The 18,539-nt window shown below is 51.3% G+C and overlaps 1 protein-coding gene across 3 annotated transcripts in view; it reads right to left on the reverse strand.

Moving 5' to 3' along the window:
• Positions 1-15,891, reverse strand: part of rxra (retinoid X receptor alpha) — a 170,146-nt gene extending 154,255 nt beyond the window's left edge. For 2 of the 3 annotated variants that reach the window (XM_004916646.4, XM_012969224.3), the window contains exon 1: positions 15,551-15,891. In XM_004916646.4, coding sequence (XP_004916703.1) covers positions 15,551-15,578 — 28 coding nt within the window. In that variant the 5' untranslated portion in view covers positions 15,579-15,891. The remainder of the gene's footprint in view (positions 1-15,550) is intronic. The other variant, XM_012969225.3, reaches the window with a different exon arrangement.
• Positions 15,892-18,539: the final 2,648 nt, after the last annotated feature.

Here is an 18,539-nt window from a genome sequence, read left to right on the forward strand (position 1 = left end):
ATTTGTTTCTTTGTAGCCACAAAGCGCCGGCAGACAAAGGAAACTAAAGCCATAGGAGATCTTAAATTTCATTATACGGGTCTAATCTCTTACGGTATCTGTTACGGCATGTCAGCTTTCCGCCAGCTGCGAGCTACGGCAGTCAGGGAGCGAGCCTAATAACCCCCATTAGGAGATTGGAAATGGACTCCGAGCATGGCCCATCTGATTAATGGACTCGACCCCCCCCCCACCCTCCGAGCCAGGGGTGACCCCCACTTCATTGGTCTCCCCCTCCCGCAGTCGGGGTCACTGGTGCCGTGTAAATAAGCCCCATTCTGCTGCAGATTCCACATTTCTGAGTCACGTTTTATGGACCAGTAAAACTCGGCTCTGAACGTCTTATCGTCCGGATCGGCACAACCGCAGCCGGGCAACATTTCTTCCTCTCACACCCACCAAGGCCTAATGCCCCTTGTGCGTTTTATTGGGTTAACTTTCCCTTTCTTATACCCCAAATGCCCTCGGAGCTACAGGAAGGCCTAATGCCCCTTGTACGTTTTATTGGGTTAACTTTCCCTTTCTTATACCCCAAATGCCCACGGCGCTACAGGAAGGCCTAATGCCCCCTTGTGCGTTTTATTGGGTTAACTTTCCCTTTCTTATACCCCAAATGCCCTCGGAGCTACAGGAAGGCCTAATGCCCCCTTGTGCGTTTTATTGGGTTAACGTTCCCTTTCTTAAACCCCAAATGCCCTCGGAGCTACAGGAAGGCCTAATGCCCCTTGTGCGTTTTATTGGGTTAACTTTCCCTTTCTTATACCCCAAATGCCCTCGGAGCTACAGGAAGGCCTAATGCCCCTTGTACGTTTTATTGGGTTAACTTTCCCTTTCTTATACCCCAAATGCCCTCGGAGCTACAGGAAGGCCTAATGCCCCTTGTGCGTTTTATTGGCTTAACTTTCCCTTTCTTATACCCCAAATGCCCTCGGAGCTACAGGAAGACCTAATGCCCCTTGTGTTTTCTATTGGGTTAACTTTCCCTTTCTTATACCCCAAATGCCCTCGGAGCTACAGGAAGGCCTAATGCCCCTCGTGCGTTTTATTGGGTTAACTTTCCCTTTCTTATACCCCAAATGCCCTCGGAGCTACAGGAAGGCCTAATGCCCCTTGTGTTTTCTATTGGGTTAACTTTCCCTTTCTTATACCCCAAATGCCCTCGGAGCTACAGGAAGGCCTAATGCCCCTTGTGTTTTCTATTGGGTTAACTTTCCCTTTCTTATACCCCAAATGCCCTCGGAGCTACAGGAAGGCCTAATGCCCCTCGTGCGTTTTATTGGGTTAACTTTCCCTTTCTTATACCCCAAATGCCCTCGGAGCTACAGGAAGGCCTAATGCCCCTTGTGCGTTTTATTGGGTTAACTTTCCCTTTCTTATACCCCAAATGCCCTCAGAGCTACAGGAAGGCCTAATGCCCCTTGTGCGTTTTATTGGGTTAACTTTCCCTTTCTTATACCCCAAATGCCCTCGGAGCTACAGGAAGGCCTAATGCCCCTTGTGCGTTTTATTGGGTTAACTTTCCCTTTCTTATACCCCAAATGCCCTCGGAGCTACAGGAAGGCCTAATGCCCCTTGTGCGTTTTATTGGGTTAACTTTCCCTTTCTTATACCCCAAATGCCCTCGGAGCTACAGGAAGGCCTAATGCCCCTTGTGCGTTTTATTGGGTTAACTTTCCCTTTCTTATACCCCAAATGCCCTTGGAGCTACAGGAAGGCCTAATGCCCCTCGTGCGTTTTATTGGGTTAACTTTCCCTTTATTACACCCCAAACAGTGGCGCAGCGGCGGCTGTCTGCTTGGGCGTAACCCAGTCACCGTGGCCAATCGGGTTTAATCAAACGGCGGGGGATTCACGGTTCCCTCTGGTCTCCTATTTTGCACGATGAGAAGGCAGATTTCCCGTGTAGGATTTCACTCCGGCCGCCACTTAGGAACACAAGCGACAGCTGCGCGCCGGGGCCCCCGACACACAGAGAGTTGGTGTTAAACTTCAGGAAGCATTTTATTGTTGAAATAAAGACCCTCAGAACAGGACTTGCATTTGGGGGGTCTGTTTCTAACCAAAAACATAAGGAGGCAACCATGTAAACAGATGGAAGAAGATCCCAAATGCCTGTTGGATGATGGGCGGTCCTTCCAAGACATTCTGGGGTTGCCCATAACAACCAATCAGGTTTCCTCTTTCATCTTCTAAATGCAATTACTCTGATCAAATGGAATTGCTGATTGGCGGCTGGAGCTAACTGGGTTAATGATGTCTCTCCGGCTATAGCTACAAAGGGACAATGAGAAAGTGGCGGCAATCGTTTCAAGGGAAGCTCTCTGGTTGCTAAGGGTCCGAATTACCTTAGCAACCGGGGAGTGGTTTGAATGAGAGGCTGGTATATGAATAGGGGAGGGGCTGAATAGAAATAAAAGTTATTATAAGTAACAATAAAAATAAAACTGGAGACTCACAGAGCAATAGGTTTTTTGGTTGCCGGGGTCAGTGACCCCCCCATTTCAAGACTCGGAGCTGAACATCACCCCCGCGTGCCCTTGCCCTGCTCTGGCAGTGACTTTGCACCTAACTAATTAACCCCTCTCCCAAGCAGCCTGTCTGCTCCTTCAGCCATTGTCCTACTGGAATTCAGCATGATAAGATTATACGGAGCCCCCTGACCCCCCCCCCCTGTACGGCCCCATCTATTGTCCGGCAACAATGGGAATCCCTTCAGCTCTAACACCGAAACAGCATCTGCATTAACATATCAATTGCTTTAATTGCTTAAACTATCTAATCTGTCCTTTAATCTGGGGCCCACAGGAAAGGTTTCCTCTCCAGCAGACTTTATACAAGCCCTGCCCCTTTCCTGATATAGGAATGCTCTGGGCACACAATAATCTGTACCCCCATACTGTACTGTCTAAGGGAAACACTATGGCACCTCCCTCCCATATGTATAAATACAAATATACAGAAAAGGAATGTTCTGGGCACACAATAAGCTGTACCCCCATACTGTACTGTCTAAGGGAAACACTATGGCACCTCCTACCCATATGTATAAATACAAATATACAGAGAAGGAATGTTCTGGGCACACAATAAGCTGTACCCCCATACTGTACTGTCTAAGGGAAACACTATGGCACCTCCCTCCCATATGTATAAATACAAATATACAGAGAAGGAATGTTCTGGGCACACAATAAGCTGTACCCCCATACTGTACTGTCTAAGGGAAACACTATGGCACCTCCTACCCATATGTATAAATACAAATATACAGAGAAGGAATGTTCTGGGCACACAATAAGCTGTACCCCCATACTGTACTGTCTAAGGGAAACACTATGGCACCCCCTACCCATATGTATAAATACAAATATACAGAGAAGGAATGTTCTGGGCACACAATAAGCTGTACCCCCATACTGTACTGTCTAAGGGAAACACTATGGCACCCCCTACCCATATGTATAAATACAAATATACAGAGAGGGAATGTTCTGGGCACACAATAAGCTGTACCCCCATACTGTACTGTCTAAGGGAAACGCAGGCAATCAATGAAACGGATTGTATAAAATAAGCCTCTCTCTCTCTCTCTAATTACTATAACGGCTCTTTGTTCATTATGTTTATCTGCAGAAACATTTGAAATCTCACAATTAGATTGTTGCCTAATGGCTGTTTCCGTATAGAGGAATTCCATGCTGAATTGCATTACACGAAAGGCCGAGAACAATCCCAGCCGAGCACGGAAATGAGCAGAACATCGAGGTAATTTTATCTATTTCTCCCCAACCGGCAGAATATTGTCACCCACAGTCGCCCCCGGTTTTATATAGACAGGTGTTTTTAGGGCTGAATTTTGCCAGTATGAGAAGTAGAGTTGCCGGCTTTTTTCTCCCGCCAGGGGGCGGGCACTGATTGAAAAGGGGGCGGGCAGTAAAGTAATGGGGTGGGGCTATGATCAGCGATTGCTGCATCAATCTCAATAAGTCCTGACCTGTAAGGTACCGGCATTCCCAGTACCCAGAGGCACAAACAGCCCCCCCAGCCCAATAAATAGTGACTGTCTGTGGCACCTTACAGCCCCCCTGGCATTCCCAGTACCCAGAGGCACAAACAGCCCCCCCAGCCCAATAAATAGTGACTGTCTGTGGCACCTTACAGCCCCCCTGGCATTCCCAGTACCCAGAGGCACAAACAGCCCCCCAGCCCAATAAATAGTGACTGTCTGTGGCACCTTACAGCCCCCCTGGCATTCCCAGTACCCAGAGGCACAAACAGCCCCCCCAGCCCAATAAATAGTGACTGTCTGTGGCACCTTACAGCCCCCCCTGGCATTCCCAGTACCCAGAGGCACAAACAGCCCCCCCCCCCCCAGCCCAATAAATAGTGACTGTCTGTGGCACCTTACAGCCCCCCCTGGCATTCCCAGTACCCAGAGGCACAAACAGCCCCCCCAGCCCGATAAATAGTGACTGTCTGTGGCACCTTACAGCCCCCCTGGCATTCCCAGTACCCAGAGGCACAAACAGCCCCCCCAGCCCAATAAATAGTGACTGTCTGTGGCACCTTACAGCCCCCCTGGCATTCCCAGTACCCAGAGGCACAAACAGCCCCCCCCCCCCCAGCCCAATAAATAGTGACTGTCTGTGGCACCTTACAGCCCCCCCTGGCATTCCCAGTACCCAGAGGCACAAACAGCCCCCCCCAGCCCAATAAATAGTGACTGTCTGTGGCACCTTACAGCCCCCCTGGCATTCCCAGTACCCAGAGGCACAAACAGCCCCCCCCCAGCCCAATAAATAGTGACTGTCTGTGGCACCTTACAGTCCCCCTGGCATTCCCAGTACCCAGAGGCACAAACAGCCCCCCCCCCAGCCCAATAAATAGTGACTGTCTGTGGCACCTTACAGCCCCCCTGGCATTCCCAGTACCCAGAGGCACAAACAGCCCCCCCAGCCCAATAAATAGTGAGTGTCTGTGGCACCTTACAGCCCCCCCGGCATTCCCAGTACCCAGAGGCACAAGCAGCCCCCCCAGCCCAATAAATAGTGACTGTCTGTGGCACCTTACAGCCCCCCTGGCATTCCCAGTACCCAGAGGCACAAACAGCCCCCCCAGCCCAATAAATAGTGAGTGTCTGTGGCACCTTACAGCCCCCCTGGCATTCCCAGTACCCAGAGGCACAAACAGCCCCCCCAGCCCAATAAATAGTGAGTGTCTGTGGCACCTTACAGCCCCCCCGGCATTCCCAGTACCCAGAGGCACAAGCAGCCCCCCCAGCCCAATAAATAGTGACTGTCTGTGGCACCTTACAGCCCCCCCGGCATTCCCAGTACCCAGAGGCACAAACAGCCCCCCCAGCCCAATAAATAGTGAGTGTCTGTGGCACCTTACAGCCCCCCTGGCATTCCCAGTACCCAGAGGCACAAACAGCCCCCCCAGCCCAATAAATAGTGAGTGTCTGTGGCACCTTACAGCCCCCCCGGCATTCCCAGTACCCAGAGGCACAAGCAGCCCCCCCAGCCCAATAAATAGTGAGTGTCTGTGGCACCTTACAGCCCCCCTTGCATTTGCCTGAACACACAGATTGCCAGTCCGGGCCTGTAGTAAACCCTGGCTCTAAAGTAGGCCTCAATGGGGGGGGGTTGTTTATCAGAAGGTCCAATTCTGCACTGTAATTACTTTTAAAGCAACTGCATGAATAGAGAGCTTTATCCCTCTCTGCTCTTTATAAGAAATGAAACGACCCGGCGATTCAGCCATAAGAGGCTCAAGTCATACTGCCCCTTTAGTATACTTTATACTTTATTACTCTGAACATTAAGATAAAAGCGCAATAAAACATAAGTTGCCCCCAGACTGCCATTCCCAAAGAGAGAGGGGGGGGGAAGTAACACGGGAGAGGCAATTGTCCCCCCCCCCACACAGGATCCCGTCGGGGGAATTTATATCCTTATTTCTCACTGGGGTGTTAATTGGGGCCCGTAATTGAGTCGATTTCCATTGGAAGCAACAGGAGCCAATCACTTTGCCCGCTTCCCCCAATGCAGAGCGAGAGGGTTAAGCGGAGACGGCCCGGCAGTGATTCCCCATCCTCGTCTGGTCATTAGATTCTAACAGCTGCTCTGCCCTCCTCCGTCAGATGCCTTTCTGGCCCATTTCGTGCTCATTGGGGCACTGAGACCGACAATTGCTCTGCAGTTCCAAGCGGCGGGTTATTAGCGAGGAAGAAAGCGCGGCAGGCGAATAACCGTATCCCATCTGGCTTCCACCTAGCAACCATGGGGGTGTCAGCTGTGAGTCCCCTGTATAACTCAGCCTGCAGCCTTGTGCCTTTATATGGGGGGCACAGAACCCCTCAGTGACTGCTAATATCCTTATCATTTACAGTAGGGGGTACATTATCCCTTATAATACATGAGTGATACTCAGAGTTCCCTGTATAACTCAGCCTGCAGCCTTGTGCCTTTATATGGGGGGCACAGAACCCCTCAGTGACTGCTAATATCCTTATCATTTACAGTAGGGGGTACATTATCCCTTATAATACATGAGTGATACTCAGAGTTCCCTGTATAACTCAGCCTGCAGCCTTGTGCCTTTATATGGGCACAGAACCCCTCAGTGACTGCTAATATCCTTATCATTTACAGTAGGGGGTACATTATCCCTTATAATACATGAGTGATACTCAGAGTTCCCTGTATAACTCAGCCTGCAGCCTTGTGCCTTTATATGGGGGGCACAGAACCCCTCAGTGACTGCTAATATCCTTATCATTTACAGTAGGGGGTACATTATCCCTTATAATACATGAGTGATACTCAGAGTTCCCTGTATAACTCAGCCTGCAGCCTTGTGCCTTTATATGGGCACAGAACCCCTCAGTGACTGCTAATATCCTTATCATTTACAGTAGGGGGTACATTATCCCTTATAATACATGAGTGATACTCAGAGTTCCCTGTATAACTCAGCCTGCAGCCTTGTGCCTTTATATGGGCACAGAACCCCTCAGTGACTGCTAATATCCTTATCATTTACAGTAGGGGGTACATTATCCCTTATAATACATGAGTGATACTCAGAGTTCCCTGTATAACTCAGCCTGCAGCCTTGTGCCTTTATATGGGCACAGAACCCCTCAGTGACTGCTAATATCCTTATCATTTACAGTAGGGGGTACATTATCCCTTATAATACATGAGTGATACTCAGAGTTCCCTGTATAACTCAGCCTGCAGCCTTGTGCCTTTATATGGGGGGCACAGAACCCCTCAGTGACTGCTAATATCCTTATCATTTACAGTAGGGGGTACATTATCCCTTATAATACATGAGTGATACTCAGAGTTCCCTGTATGATGCCCAAACCGCACAATGGGGCAGTTCTGAGCGGAGGGGCAGGAGGCACAGGTTGGCGGGTACGGGGCGGCTCTCGGCTGGCAGAAGGTGCCAGGGAAGTTGGCAGCATCAGGTGGGAAAATGCTCGGCGTATTTATTAGTCATTATGACACCACACCTTGTTTTCCCTCGGCAGCGGCACGCACACAGCGGAGCTACTGATCCAGCCGGTCGTTGGCTGGCACCGCGATACCCGCCAGTATTGGCAGGAACAGTGCCACAATGCCCGGGCAGGGAGCACAGACTGGCAGAACCCAGGGTTGGAACAAAGTCACCCAGAGGAGGTGGGTTGCCGGCTGATGCCCCCTAGCAACACAGCGCAGGGGTATTCTCCGATTCTCCTATAGGGCCACTCGCAGCCAATCACGGCTAGTCTTCCCTTAGCAACAATGTCCTTCAGCCTACGGGGTCGTTGCTACAGTCAAGTGTTGTGACTGCTACATAACGACTAAAAAAAGCACAGAAAAAAATTAAGCATAACCCGTCCGGCATTCAGTCGACTCTCTGGTTGCTAGGCTGAAGGACTCTAGCAACCACGCAGCCCCATACACAGACATTACTACTCAACTGGTAAAGTAGTAGTAACTAAAGTAAGGACACCAAGTGGTTCTTGTATGGATATCTCAGAATAACCCTGGGGTATGTGGGGTCCACAGGGGCCCCCCACAACTTAATGTGGCCCCCACCACCTGACCACCGGCCCCCAGTCCAACCCTGGCTCATCCTTACACAGTTTCAGAGAAGGTTCAGACTCAACTGGCAAAGATAAACCTTCCGGAGAGGGAATACGGCCCTGCCAACCGGTGCCAACCCGAGGCCCAAGGAGGGGCCACAATCCGGCACCAACCAATCCCTGGCAGAGTAAGGAGCCAGGAGCGAATAGAAAGATAAACTCCACTAATTATACCATCGAGGCGACTGAACCGTGGCATCTGGGTCGGCAATGGGTAACGGGAATAATATACGGGTACAGAGGGTGGCGCCAACCCACAGCGCCAGCTCCATCTGAGACAATGGTGCAGTTTGATCAAGAGACGTCTATGGAAACGCAAGACCCTCTTCCGACACTTTATGGGGGAACACGGGACAGAAGCAACGGTGACACCTGGAGACGTTTGGTTTGGCCCAATGGGGCCCCCCAGTTTAAACCCACTAATGAACCCGATAGATAGATAGATAGATAGATAGATAGATAGACAGACAGACAGACAGACAGACAGACAGACAGATAGATAGACGGATAGATAGATAGATAGACGGATAGATAGATAGATAGATAGATAGATAGATAGATAGATAGATAGATAGATAGACGGATAGATAGATAGACGGATAGATAGATAGACAGATAGATAGACGGATAGATAGATAGACGGATAGATAGATAGATAGATAGATAGATAGACGAATAGATAGATAGATAGATAGATAGATAGATAGATAGATAGATAGACGGATAGATAGATAGATAGATAGATAGATAGATAGATAGGTAGACGGATAGATAGATAGATAGATAGATAGATAGATAGATAGATAGATAGATAGACGGATAGATAGATAGACGGATAGATAGATAGATAGATAGATAGATAGATAGATAGACAGATAGATAGACAGATAGACAGATAGATAGACGGATAGATAGATAGACGGATAGATAGATAGACGGATAGATAGATAGACAGATAGATAGACGGATAGATAGATAGACGGAGAGATAGATAGATAGATAGACAGACAGACAGACAGACAGACAGACAGACAGACAGACAGACAGATAGATAGATAGATAGATAGATAGATAGACGGATAGATAGATAGATGGATAGATAGATAGATAGATAGACGGATAGATAGATAGACGGAGAGATAGATAGACAGACAGACAGACAGATAGATAGACGGATAGATAGATAGATAGATAGATAGATAGATAGACGGAGAGATAGATAGACGGAGAGATAGATAGATAGATAGATAGATAGATAGATAGAAGCCATTGCTTGTGTCCCATGTTTTCTCAGTTAGCAAGAAAAACACTTTTATCCAATTAGAATCAAGAACATGGCGCCGCTGCCCCGAGGGCTGTTCTGATCCCATCAGAGGCTCAGCGCCAAGGAACCGTGCAGCAGCAGCCGCCAATCACTGACACGGCTCTGAGAAGAGGCCACGGCGGCCAACGTCCCCGGTCTGACTCTCGTGCCCAATAGTACCGGTAACCCCTCAGCATGCAGCCTATCCCTTTAAATGAGAAAACCTCTCCTTTTTCTGTTCTCCGGAGTCACAAGACTCCGCTTTAACCACCAAACCGCACCTCTTCCTGGTGACACGAAGCCTCTGCATTTTGTGCCATTTGCCCAGAAACTGGCCCGTTGGGCCCGACCCGTTCCCCTAGCCGACAGCAATGATTTTAGCTGTTCCCATGGAATGCTGGGAGTTGTAGTTCCCATACACGCCAAGGGTCATGCCCGCTGTCACTGAGTTCCCAGGGAATGCTGGGATTTGTAGTTCCCATACATGCCAAGGGCCATGCCCGCTGTCACTGAGTTCCCAGGGAATGCTGGGATTTGTAGTTCCCATTACATGCCAAGGGCCATGCCTGCTGTCACTGAGTTCTATATTCTCTGGAGTCCAATAACAGCTGGAATGCACCAACTGCAGGGGGGGGGGGAATCTGAGCTGAGTTAGCTAAGGATGATGGGAGATGTAGTTCCCATTACATGCCAAGGGTCATGCCCGCTGTCACTGAGTTCCCAGGGAATGCTGGGATTTGTAGTTCCCATACATGCCAAGGGCCATGCCCGCTGTCACTGAGTTCCCAGGGAATGCTGGGATTTGTAGTTCCCATTACATGCCAAGGGCCATGCCTGCTGTCACTGAGTTCCCAAGGAATGCTGGGATTTGCAGTTCCCATACACGCCAAGGGTCATGCCCGCTGTCACTGAGTTCCCAGGGAATGCTGGGATTTGTAGTTCCCATACATGCCAAGGGTCATGCCTGCTGTCACTGAGTTCCCAGGGAATGCTGGGATTTGTAGTTCCCATACACGCCAAGGGCCATGCCTGCTGTCACTGAGTTCCCAGGGAATGCTGGGATTTGTAGTTCCCATACATGCCAAGGGCCATGCCCGCTGTCACTGAGTTCCCAGGGAATGCTGGGATTTGTAGTTCCCATACATGCCAAGGGCCATGCCTGCTGTCACTGAGTTCCCAAGGAATGCTGGGATTTGCAGTTCCCATACACGCCAAGGGTCATGCCCGCTGTCACTGAGTTCCCAGGGAATGCTGGGATTTGTAGTTCCCATACATGCCAAGGGTCATGCCTGCTGTCACTGAGTTCCCAGGGAATGCTGGGATTTGTAGTTCCCATACACGCCAAGGGCCATGCCTGCTGTCACTGAGTTCCCAAGGAATGCTGGGATTTGTAGTTCCCATACATGCCAAGGGTCATGCCCGCTGTCACTGAGGTCCAAGGGAATGCTGGGATTTGTAGTTCCCACTACACGCCAAGGGTCATGCCCGCTGTCACTGAGTTCCCAGGGAATGCTGGGATTTGTAGTTCCCATACATTCCAAGGGTCCTGCCCGCTGTCACTGAGTTCCCAGGGAATGCTGGGATTTGTAGTTCCCATACACGCCAAGGGTCATGCCCGCTGTCACTGAGTTCCCAGGGAATGCTGGGATTTGTAGTTCCCATACATTCCAAGGGTCCTGCCCGCTGTCACTGAGTTCCCAGGGAATGCTGGGAGTTGTAGTTCCCATTGCATGCCAAGGGTCATGCCCGCTGTCACTGAGTTCCCAGGGAATGCTGGGATTTGTAGTTCCCATACATTCCAAGGGTCATGCCCGCTGTCACTGAGTTCTATATTCTCTGGAGTCCAATAACAGCTGGAATAAACCAACTGCAGTGGGAGGGGGGGGATCCAAGCTGAGTTAGCTAAGGATGATGGGAGATGTAGTTTCACAAGGGCTACAATCCCCCCCAGCCAGACCATTGGATCTCTTACCCATCCCTATCAGACAAACGCATGCTGGCACACAGGGGATTTGCACACTCGCTCGCACACCATAGCAACAGTCAGATGAACGCACTAACGCAGCCGAGCGGACGGCGAGGACTGAAATCGCGTTGGCATTTCCTGTAGGGGGGGGAGCCTTCACATCGAGCCCCCAATGTGCCTTTCAGAACCAACTATAGGGTTCTATACTATACACATTCAGGGGCAAGGGGTTCTGCAGCAGCTGCACAGGCGCCCTAATAAACCATCAGCAATGAGGGGGTTAAACACTTCCACGACCCCCCCAGGGGGTTAAGCCAAGCTCAGAGCTGTGTCCGTCCATTCGCGACTACTGCAACTGTTAAACCTGCTCCTGGGGCCTGCGCCGAGCCCTGATTGGATGGCAGCGAGTTAAAGGGGAACTCAGCCCAAAAACTGTTTTATCACCTAATAAAAGACAAGCAGCTCCCCAATATCCATTATGTTATGTGTAACTGTCACTGTGTCTGTCCCTTTCCCTTCCCTGCACTGCTGGTTCTGACTCCTGATACAACTCCCCAATATCCATTCATTCCTCATTCTCACTGGGTTTATAGTTATGTGTAACTGTCACTGTGTCTGTCCCTTTCCCTTCCCTGCACTGCTGGTTCTGACTCCTGATACAACTCCCCAATATCCATTCATTCCTCATTCTCACTGGGTTTATAGTTATGTGTAACTGTCACTGTGTCTGTCCCTTTCCCTTCCCTGCACTGCTGGTTCTGACTCCTGATACAACTCCCCAATACCCATTCATTCCTCATTCTCACTGGGTTTATAGTTATGTGTAACTGTCACTGTGTCTGTCCCTTTCCCTTCTCTGCACTGCTGGTTCTGACTCCTGATACAACTCCCCAATATCCATTCATTCCTCATTCTCACTGGGTTTATAGTTATGTGTAACTGTCACTGTGTCTGTCCCTTTCCCTTCCCTGCACTGCTGGTTCTGACTCCTGATACAACTCCCCAATATCCATTCATTCCTCATTCTCACTGGGTTTATAGTTATGTGTAACTGTCACTGTGTCTGTCCCTTTCCCTTCTCTGCACTGCTGGTTCTGACTCCTGATACAACTCCCCAATATCCATTCATCCCTCATTCTCACTGGGTTTATAGTTATGTGTAACTGTCACTGTGTCTGTCCCTTTCCCTTCCCTGCACTGCTGGTTCTGACTCCTGATACAACTCCCCAATATCCATTCATCCCTCATTCTCACTGGGTTTATAGTTATGTGTAACTGTCAGTGTCTGTCCCTTTCCCTTCCCTGCACTGCTGGTTCTGACTCCTGATACAACTCCCCAATATCCATTCATCCCTCATTCTCACTGGGTTTATAGTTATGTGTAACTGTCACTGTGTCTGTCCCTTTCCCTTCCCTGCACTGCTGGTTCTGACTCCTGATACAACTCCCCAATATCCATTCATTCCTCATTCTCACTGGGTTTATAGTTATGTGTAACTGTCACTGTGTCTGTCCCTTTCCCTTCCCTGCACTGCTGGTTCTGACTCCTGATACAACTCCCCAATACCCATTCATCCCTCATTCTCACTGGGTTTATAGTTATGTGTAACTGTCACTGTGTCTGTCCCTTTCCCTTCCCTGCACTGCTGGTTCTGACTCCTGATACAACTCCCCAATATCCATTCATTCCTCATTCTCACTGGGTTTATAGTTATGTGTAACTGTCACTGTGTCTGTCCCTTTCCCTTCCCTGCACTGCTGGTTCTGACTCCTGATACAACTCCCCAATATCCATTCATTCCTCATTCTCACTGGGTTTATAGTTATGTGTAACTGTCACTGTGTCTGTCCCTTTCCCTTCCCTGCACTGCTGGTTCTGACTCCTGATACAACTCCCCAATACCCATTCATTCCTCATTCTCACTGGGTTTATAGTTATGTGTAACTGTCATTGCTATTGACTGTCAGTTTACTTTCTACTGAAACAATGTAGCAGAAGCAACTGACTGACAGACCAGGAGGGGGAACTGACTTCTGCTACATTGTTTCTCAAAGCCAGAACCAATCAAACATGAAGCTCCTGTGGCCCCTGCCTCCATTGCTTTATCGGGGCCCCTGGGGGGTGCAAGTAATAATATAAACATGACCCCGCCGGGCACCTGTAGGTGAGCTCTGTATGGGATCCCCCGCACCATTATCAGTAGGAATTACTGCACAACAAGTTGCCCGTGAACCTTGCCCCCTGGAGCTGCACTAGCCCCGCCCCCCTGTTCCTGCCCTGTGCCCCGCCGAGCCTTGGGTTGGCACAGGGTCCTGTTTAACCAGTCCAGTGCCCAGTCTGGTACCTGTACCCTCCAATGTCCCAATAAAGCACCAACAGGAGACACGGAGGGCTCCACCCCTGGCACCTACTGTGTCCATCAGTGCTGGGGCACCGGTGACCCCCCACCCCAATTAGGCAGTGTAATTATAGCCCAAAGGTACCCGGCCCAAAGCTAATTAATTGTACGTCATTCTGGTGCCCAGCAAAACACTTGAGGGACAAGAGCTTCTCAAGGAGAAGAGAAAATCTGGTGGGAAACTGTAGGGCGAGGAGGGGGCACCGACTGGCACCCCGTGGGAACCAGGTGCGCCAACAGGGGGGGTATTACAGTCAGTCGGGCAATGTTTGCCCCCAGTTCATTCCCAATAGCAGCCTGGTAACCGCACACTGGTTGCTGCGGGTAACTGAAGTGACTTGGTGCCAACGGCGGGCATTAATACTTTATTTACGGGAGACACGGATCCTTCCCGTCAAAGGAATTTAGCTTTTATTTATTTCATTCTCCGCTGCGCTGGGCAGGGGTCCTGGGGTATTAGGTCACTTGTGCCCTTGGCATTGCCCGTCACTAAATAAACAGACAGTACCGGTGTGAATACCCATGCGTTGTGGTGCCACCAGTGTGGCTTATCCCATAGGCAATAACAGTATGTATTTACATTGTGCCATCAATCACAATCAGGGGCATTTTCCTGCCAACGGGCAAGCGCCACCACCATTGAAACCGCCACCAGTGGCACCTTTTGGGCAATCTCTCTGCCAGACCCCCTTTAAAACCATAAGCATATACTGTATGCAGTATCCAATCAGCATGGCTACTTGGTTATGACTGTAAGATTCAGCATGGCGCAACGGAAATCGGTACAGTCGGCATGAATTTAATTAAATACTTCAATCGATGTCTCGGAAACACAGAAGGACCCAGAGTTGGCACTAAACGGGCACTGACGGGGGGGGAGATTATGGCTCCGTGCCCTTGGCTGCATCAGTAGGGTTAAGGGTTCAGCTTCCACCAATGAACTCACGGGTCACGGCACAGAAGGCATTATGGGTCCTTGTCCCAAATGCTTGCGATCAAATAAATCAGTGCGTCTCAGCTCGGGGCAGGGAAGTGGGTCTAAAAGCAGAGGGCCATGTCTACTAAGGTGTGCAGCTACCCCCCCCCCCCCCCCCCCCTGGCAGTAAGAGTGGCACAGCCTTTGATTAACCGGCCACAGGAGGATGCTGGGAACGGTAGTTTTACCATTTGCATAAGAATAGTTTAACCTCTCTGATGCCACCTTGGCAGATAAGGGGTTAAGAGCCATTCGCTGGCACTTGATACAATAGGAAGTTGCCCTTAGGGACAGTTACGGTATAATACCCCCCCCTTATATAACACCGATACATCCCGGGATCATAAACACCGAGGGCAGCAATTTCCCCTCTGCCCCCTCCTACTTTATGTAGTAGTAGTGACAGGGCAGGACCCCCCCCCCTGAACTTTTCTACCTGCTATAAACTACAACTCCCAGCATGCCCCAGCAGCCCAGGAGTCATAAGAGCAAGGAGCCTGGCATTGCTGCCCAATAACTTGTACCCATGTGTTTGTGCCCACTACCTGCTTGGCACTGCTGGGGGGGCTACCAGCCAAAGGGGGGGGTATGGAACTCTACAAGTGCATTGTGGGGGTTAAATGGCTGGAACAACAACACAAGGGGAGGCAGTGGGATGAGCAGGAGAGAGACAGATGCGGCAGTAGGTGCCCCCCACCCACAGCCCAGCACCCTGGCACCCAGTACTCACCCAGCGGCAGGAAATGCTTGGTGTCCATGGCTGGCTAACTCATGCCAAGCGCCTGGGGATGGGAAGAGGAGGCTGGGGGGCCCCGCAGTGATATCCTGTGCAGGAGAGCGATGGGCCGGCTGGGAGCAGGGGATCCGGGGGCCCCGGGGAGAGTCGGATCCAGCGGGGTCGGGGGCCCGGGCGGAGGAGTTTGCTGCAAACTCACCAACAATGTAAGGAAAGTAGTTGTCCTGCCTCCCCGCTCCAACTCCTCAGGCTGCAATGCAACGGGGCCCCGCCGAGGGGAGCAGCGACGGCCGAGCCCTCCGCCAGTGACACAGCGCAGAGGGGGGAGCCGGGATACGGGGACTGGGGAGAGAGGCGGAGCGGGGGCCCCCTAGGGGCGCTCAGGGGAAATGCGGCTCTACCCACAGAATCGCACCGAACTCTTTCCCACTCGCTAATTGCCCAGCAGCCTGGCACTTACCCTGGCACTTACCCTGGCACTCACACTGACTGGCACTTACCCTGGCACTCACACTGACTGGCACTCACACTGGCACTGACTGACACTCACACTGGCACTGACTGACACTCACACTGACTGGCACTCACACTGGCACTTACCCTGGCACTTACCCTGGCACTCACACTGACTGGCACTTACCCTGGCACTCACACTGACACTCATACTGGCACTCACATTGACACTCACACTGACTGGCACCCACACTGACACTCACACTGATTGGCACCCACACTGGCACTCACACTGACTGGCACTTACCCTGGCACTCACACTGACTGGCACTCACACTGGCACTTACCCTGGCACTTACCCTGGCACTCACACTGACTGGCACTTACCCTGGCACTCACACTGACACTCATACTGGCACTCACATTGACACTCACACTGACTGGCACCCACACTGACACTCACACTGACTGGCACTCACACTGACTGGCACTTACCCTGGCACTCACACTGACTGGCACTTACCCTGGCACTCACACTGACACTCATACTGGCACTCACATTGACACTCACACTGACTGGCACCCACACTGACACTCACACTGACTGGCACCCACACTGACACTCACACTGACTGGCACTCACACTGACTGGCACTTACCCTGGCACTCACACTGACTGGCACTTACCCTGGCACTCACACTGACTGGCACTCACACTGACTGGCACTTACCCTGGCACTCACACTGACTGGCACTCACACTGGCACTCACACTGACTGGCACTTACCCTGGCACTCACACTGACTGGCACTCACACTGGCACTTACCCTGGCACTCACACTGACTGGCACTTACACTGGCACTCACACTGACTGGCACTTACCCTGGCACTCACACTGACTGGCACTCACACTGGCACTTACCCTGGCACTCACACTGACTGGCACTTACACTGGCACTCACACTGGCACTTACCCTGGCACTCACACTGACTGGCACTCACACTGACTGGCACTCACACTGACTGGCACTCACACTGGCACTTACCGTGGCACTCACACTGACTGGCACTTACACTGGCACTCACACTGGCACTTACCCTGGCACTCACACTGACTGGCACTCACACTGGCACAGCCTGGCACTCATACTGACTGGCACTTACACTGGCACTCACACTGACTGGCACTTACCCTGGCACAGCCTGGCACTCATACTGACTGGCACTCACACTGGCACTGACTGGCACTCACACTGGCACTCACACTGATTGGCACTTACCCTGGCACTCACACTGACTGGCACTTACCGTGGCACTCACACTGACTGGCACTCACACTGGCACTTACCGTGGCACTCACACTGACTGGCACTTACACTGGCACTCACACTGACTGGCACTTACCCTGGCACTCACACTGACTGGCACTCACACTGACTGGCACTTACACTGGCACTCACACTGACTGGCACTTCCCCTGGCACTCACACTGACTGGCACTCACACTGGCACTTACCCTGGCACTCACACTGACTGGCACTCACACTGGCACTTACCGTGGCACTCACACTGACTGGCACTCACACTGGCACTTACCCTGGCACTCACACTGACTGGCACTCACACTGGCACAGCCTGGCACTCATACTGACTGGCACTCACACTGGCACTGACTGGCACTCACACTGGCACAGCCTGGCACTCATACTGACTGGCACTCACACTGGCACTGACTGGCACTCACACTGACTGGCACTCACACTGATTGACACTCACACTGGCACAGCCCAGCACTCACACTGGCACAGACTGGCACTCACACTGACTGGTACTCACACTGGCACAGCCTGGCACTCACACTGGCACAGCCTGGCACTCACACTGGAACAGCATCATGGCACTCACACTGGCACAGCCTGGCATTCACACTGGCACTGACTGGCACACACTGGCACAGCATAATGGCACTGGCACAGCCACTCATACTGACTGGCACTCACACTGGCACAGCCACTCACACTGACTGGCATTTACACTGGCACAGTATCATGGCACTTACACTGACTGGCACTCACTGGCACAGCATCATGGCACCCACACTGGCACAGTCTGACACTCACACTGGCACTCGCTAGCACAGCCTGGCACCCACACTGGCACAGCATCATGGCACTCACACTGGCACAGCATGGCACTCACACTGCCACAGTCTGGCACTGGCACAGCATGGCACTCACACTGGCACAGCCTGGCACTCACACTGGTACAGCATGGCACTCACACTGGCACAGCATCATGGCATCCACACTGGCACAGCATACCACTCACACTGGCACAGCATGGCACCCACACTGGCACAGCATGGCACAGGCACTCACACTGGTACAGCATGTCACTCACACTGACTGGCACTCACACTGGCACAGCATGGCCCCCACACTGGCACAGCCTGGCACTCACACTGGCAAAGGCACTCACACTGGTACAACATGGCACTCACACTGACTGGCACTCACACTGGCACAGCAT

Source organism: Xenopus tropicalis, chromosome 8 (assembly GCF_000004195.4).
Source record: "Xenopus tropicalis strain Nigerian chromosome 8, UCB_Xtro_10.0, whole genome shotgun sequence".
Classification (NCBI taxonomy): Eukaryota; Metazoa; Chordata; class Amphibia; order Anura; family Pipidae; genus Xenopus; species Xenopus tropicalis.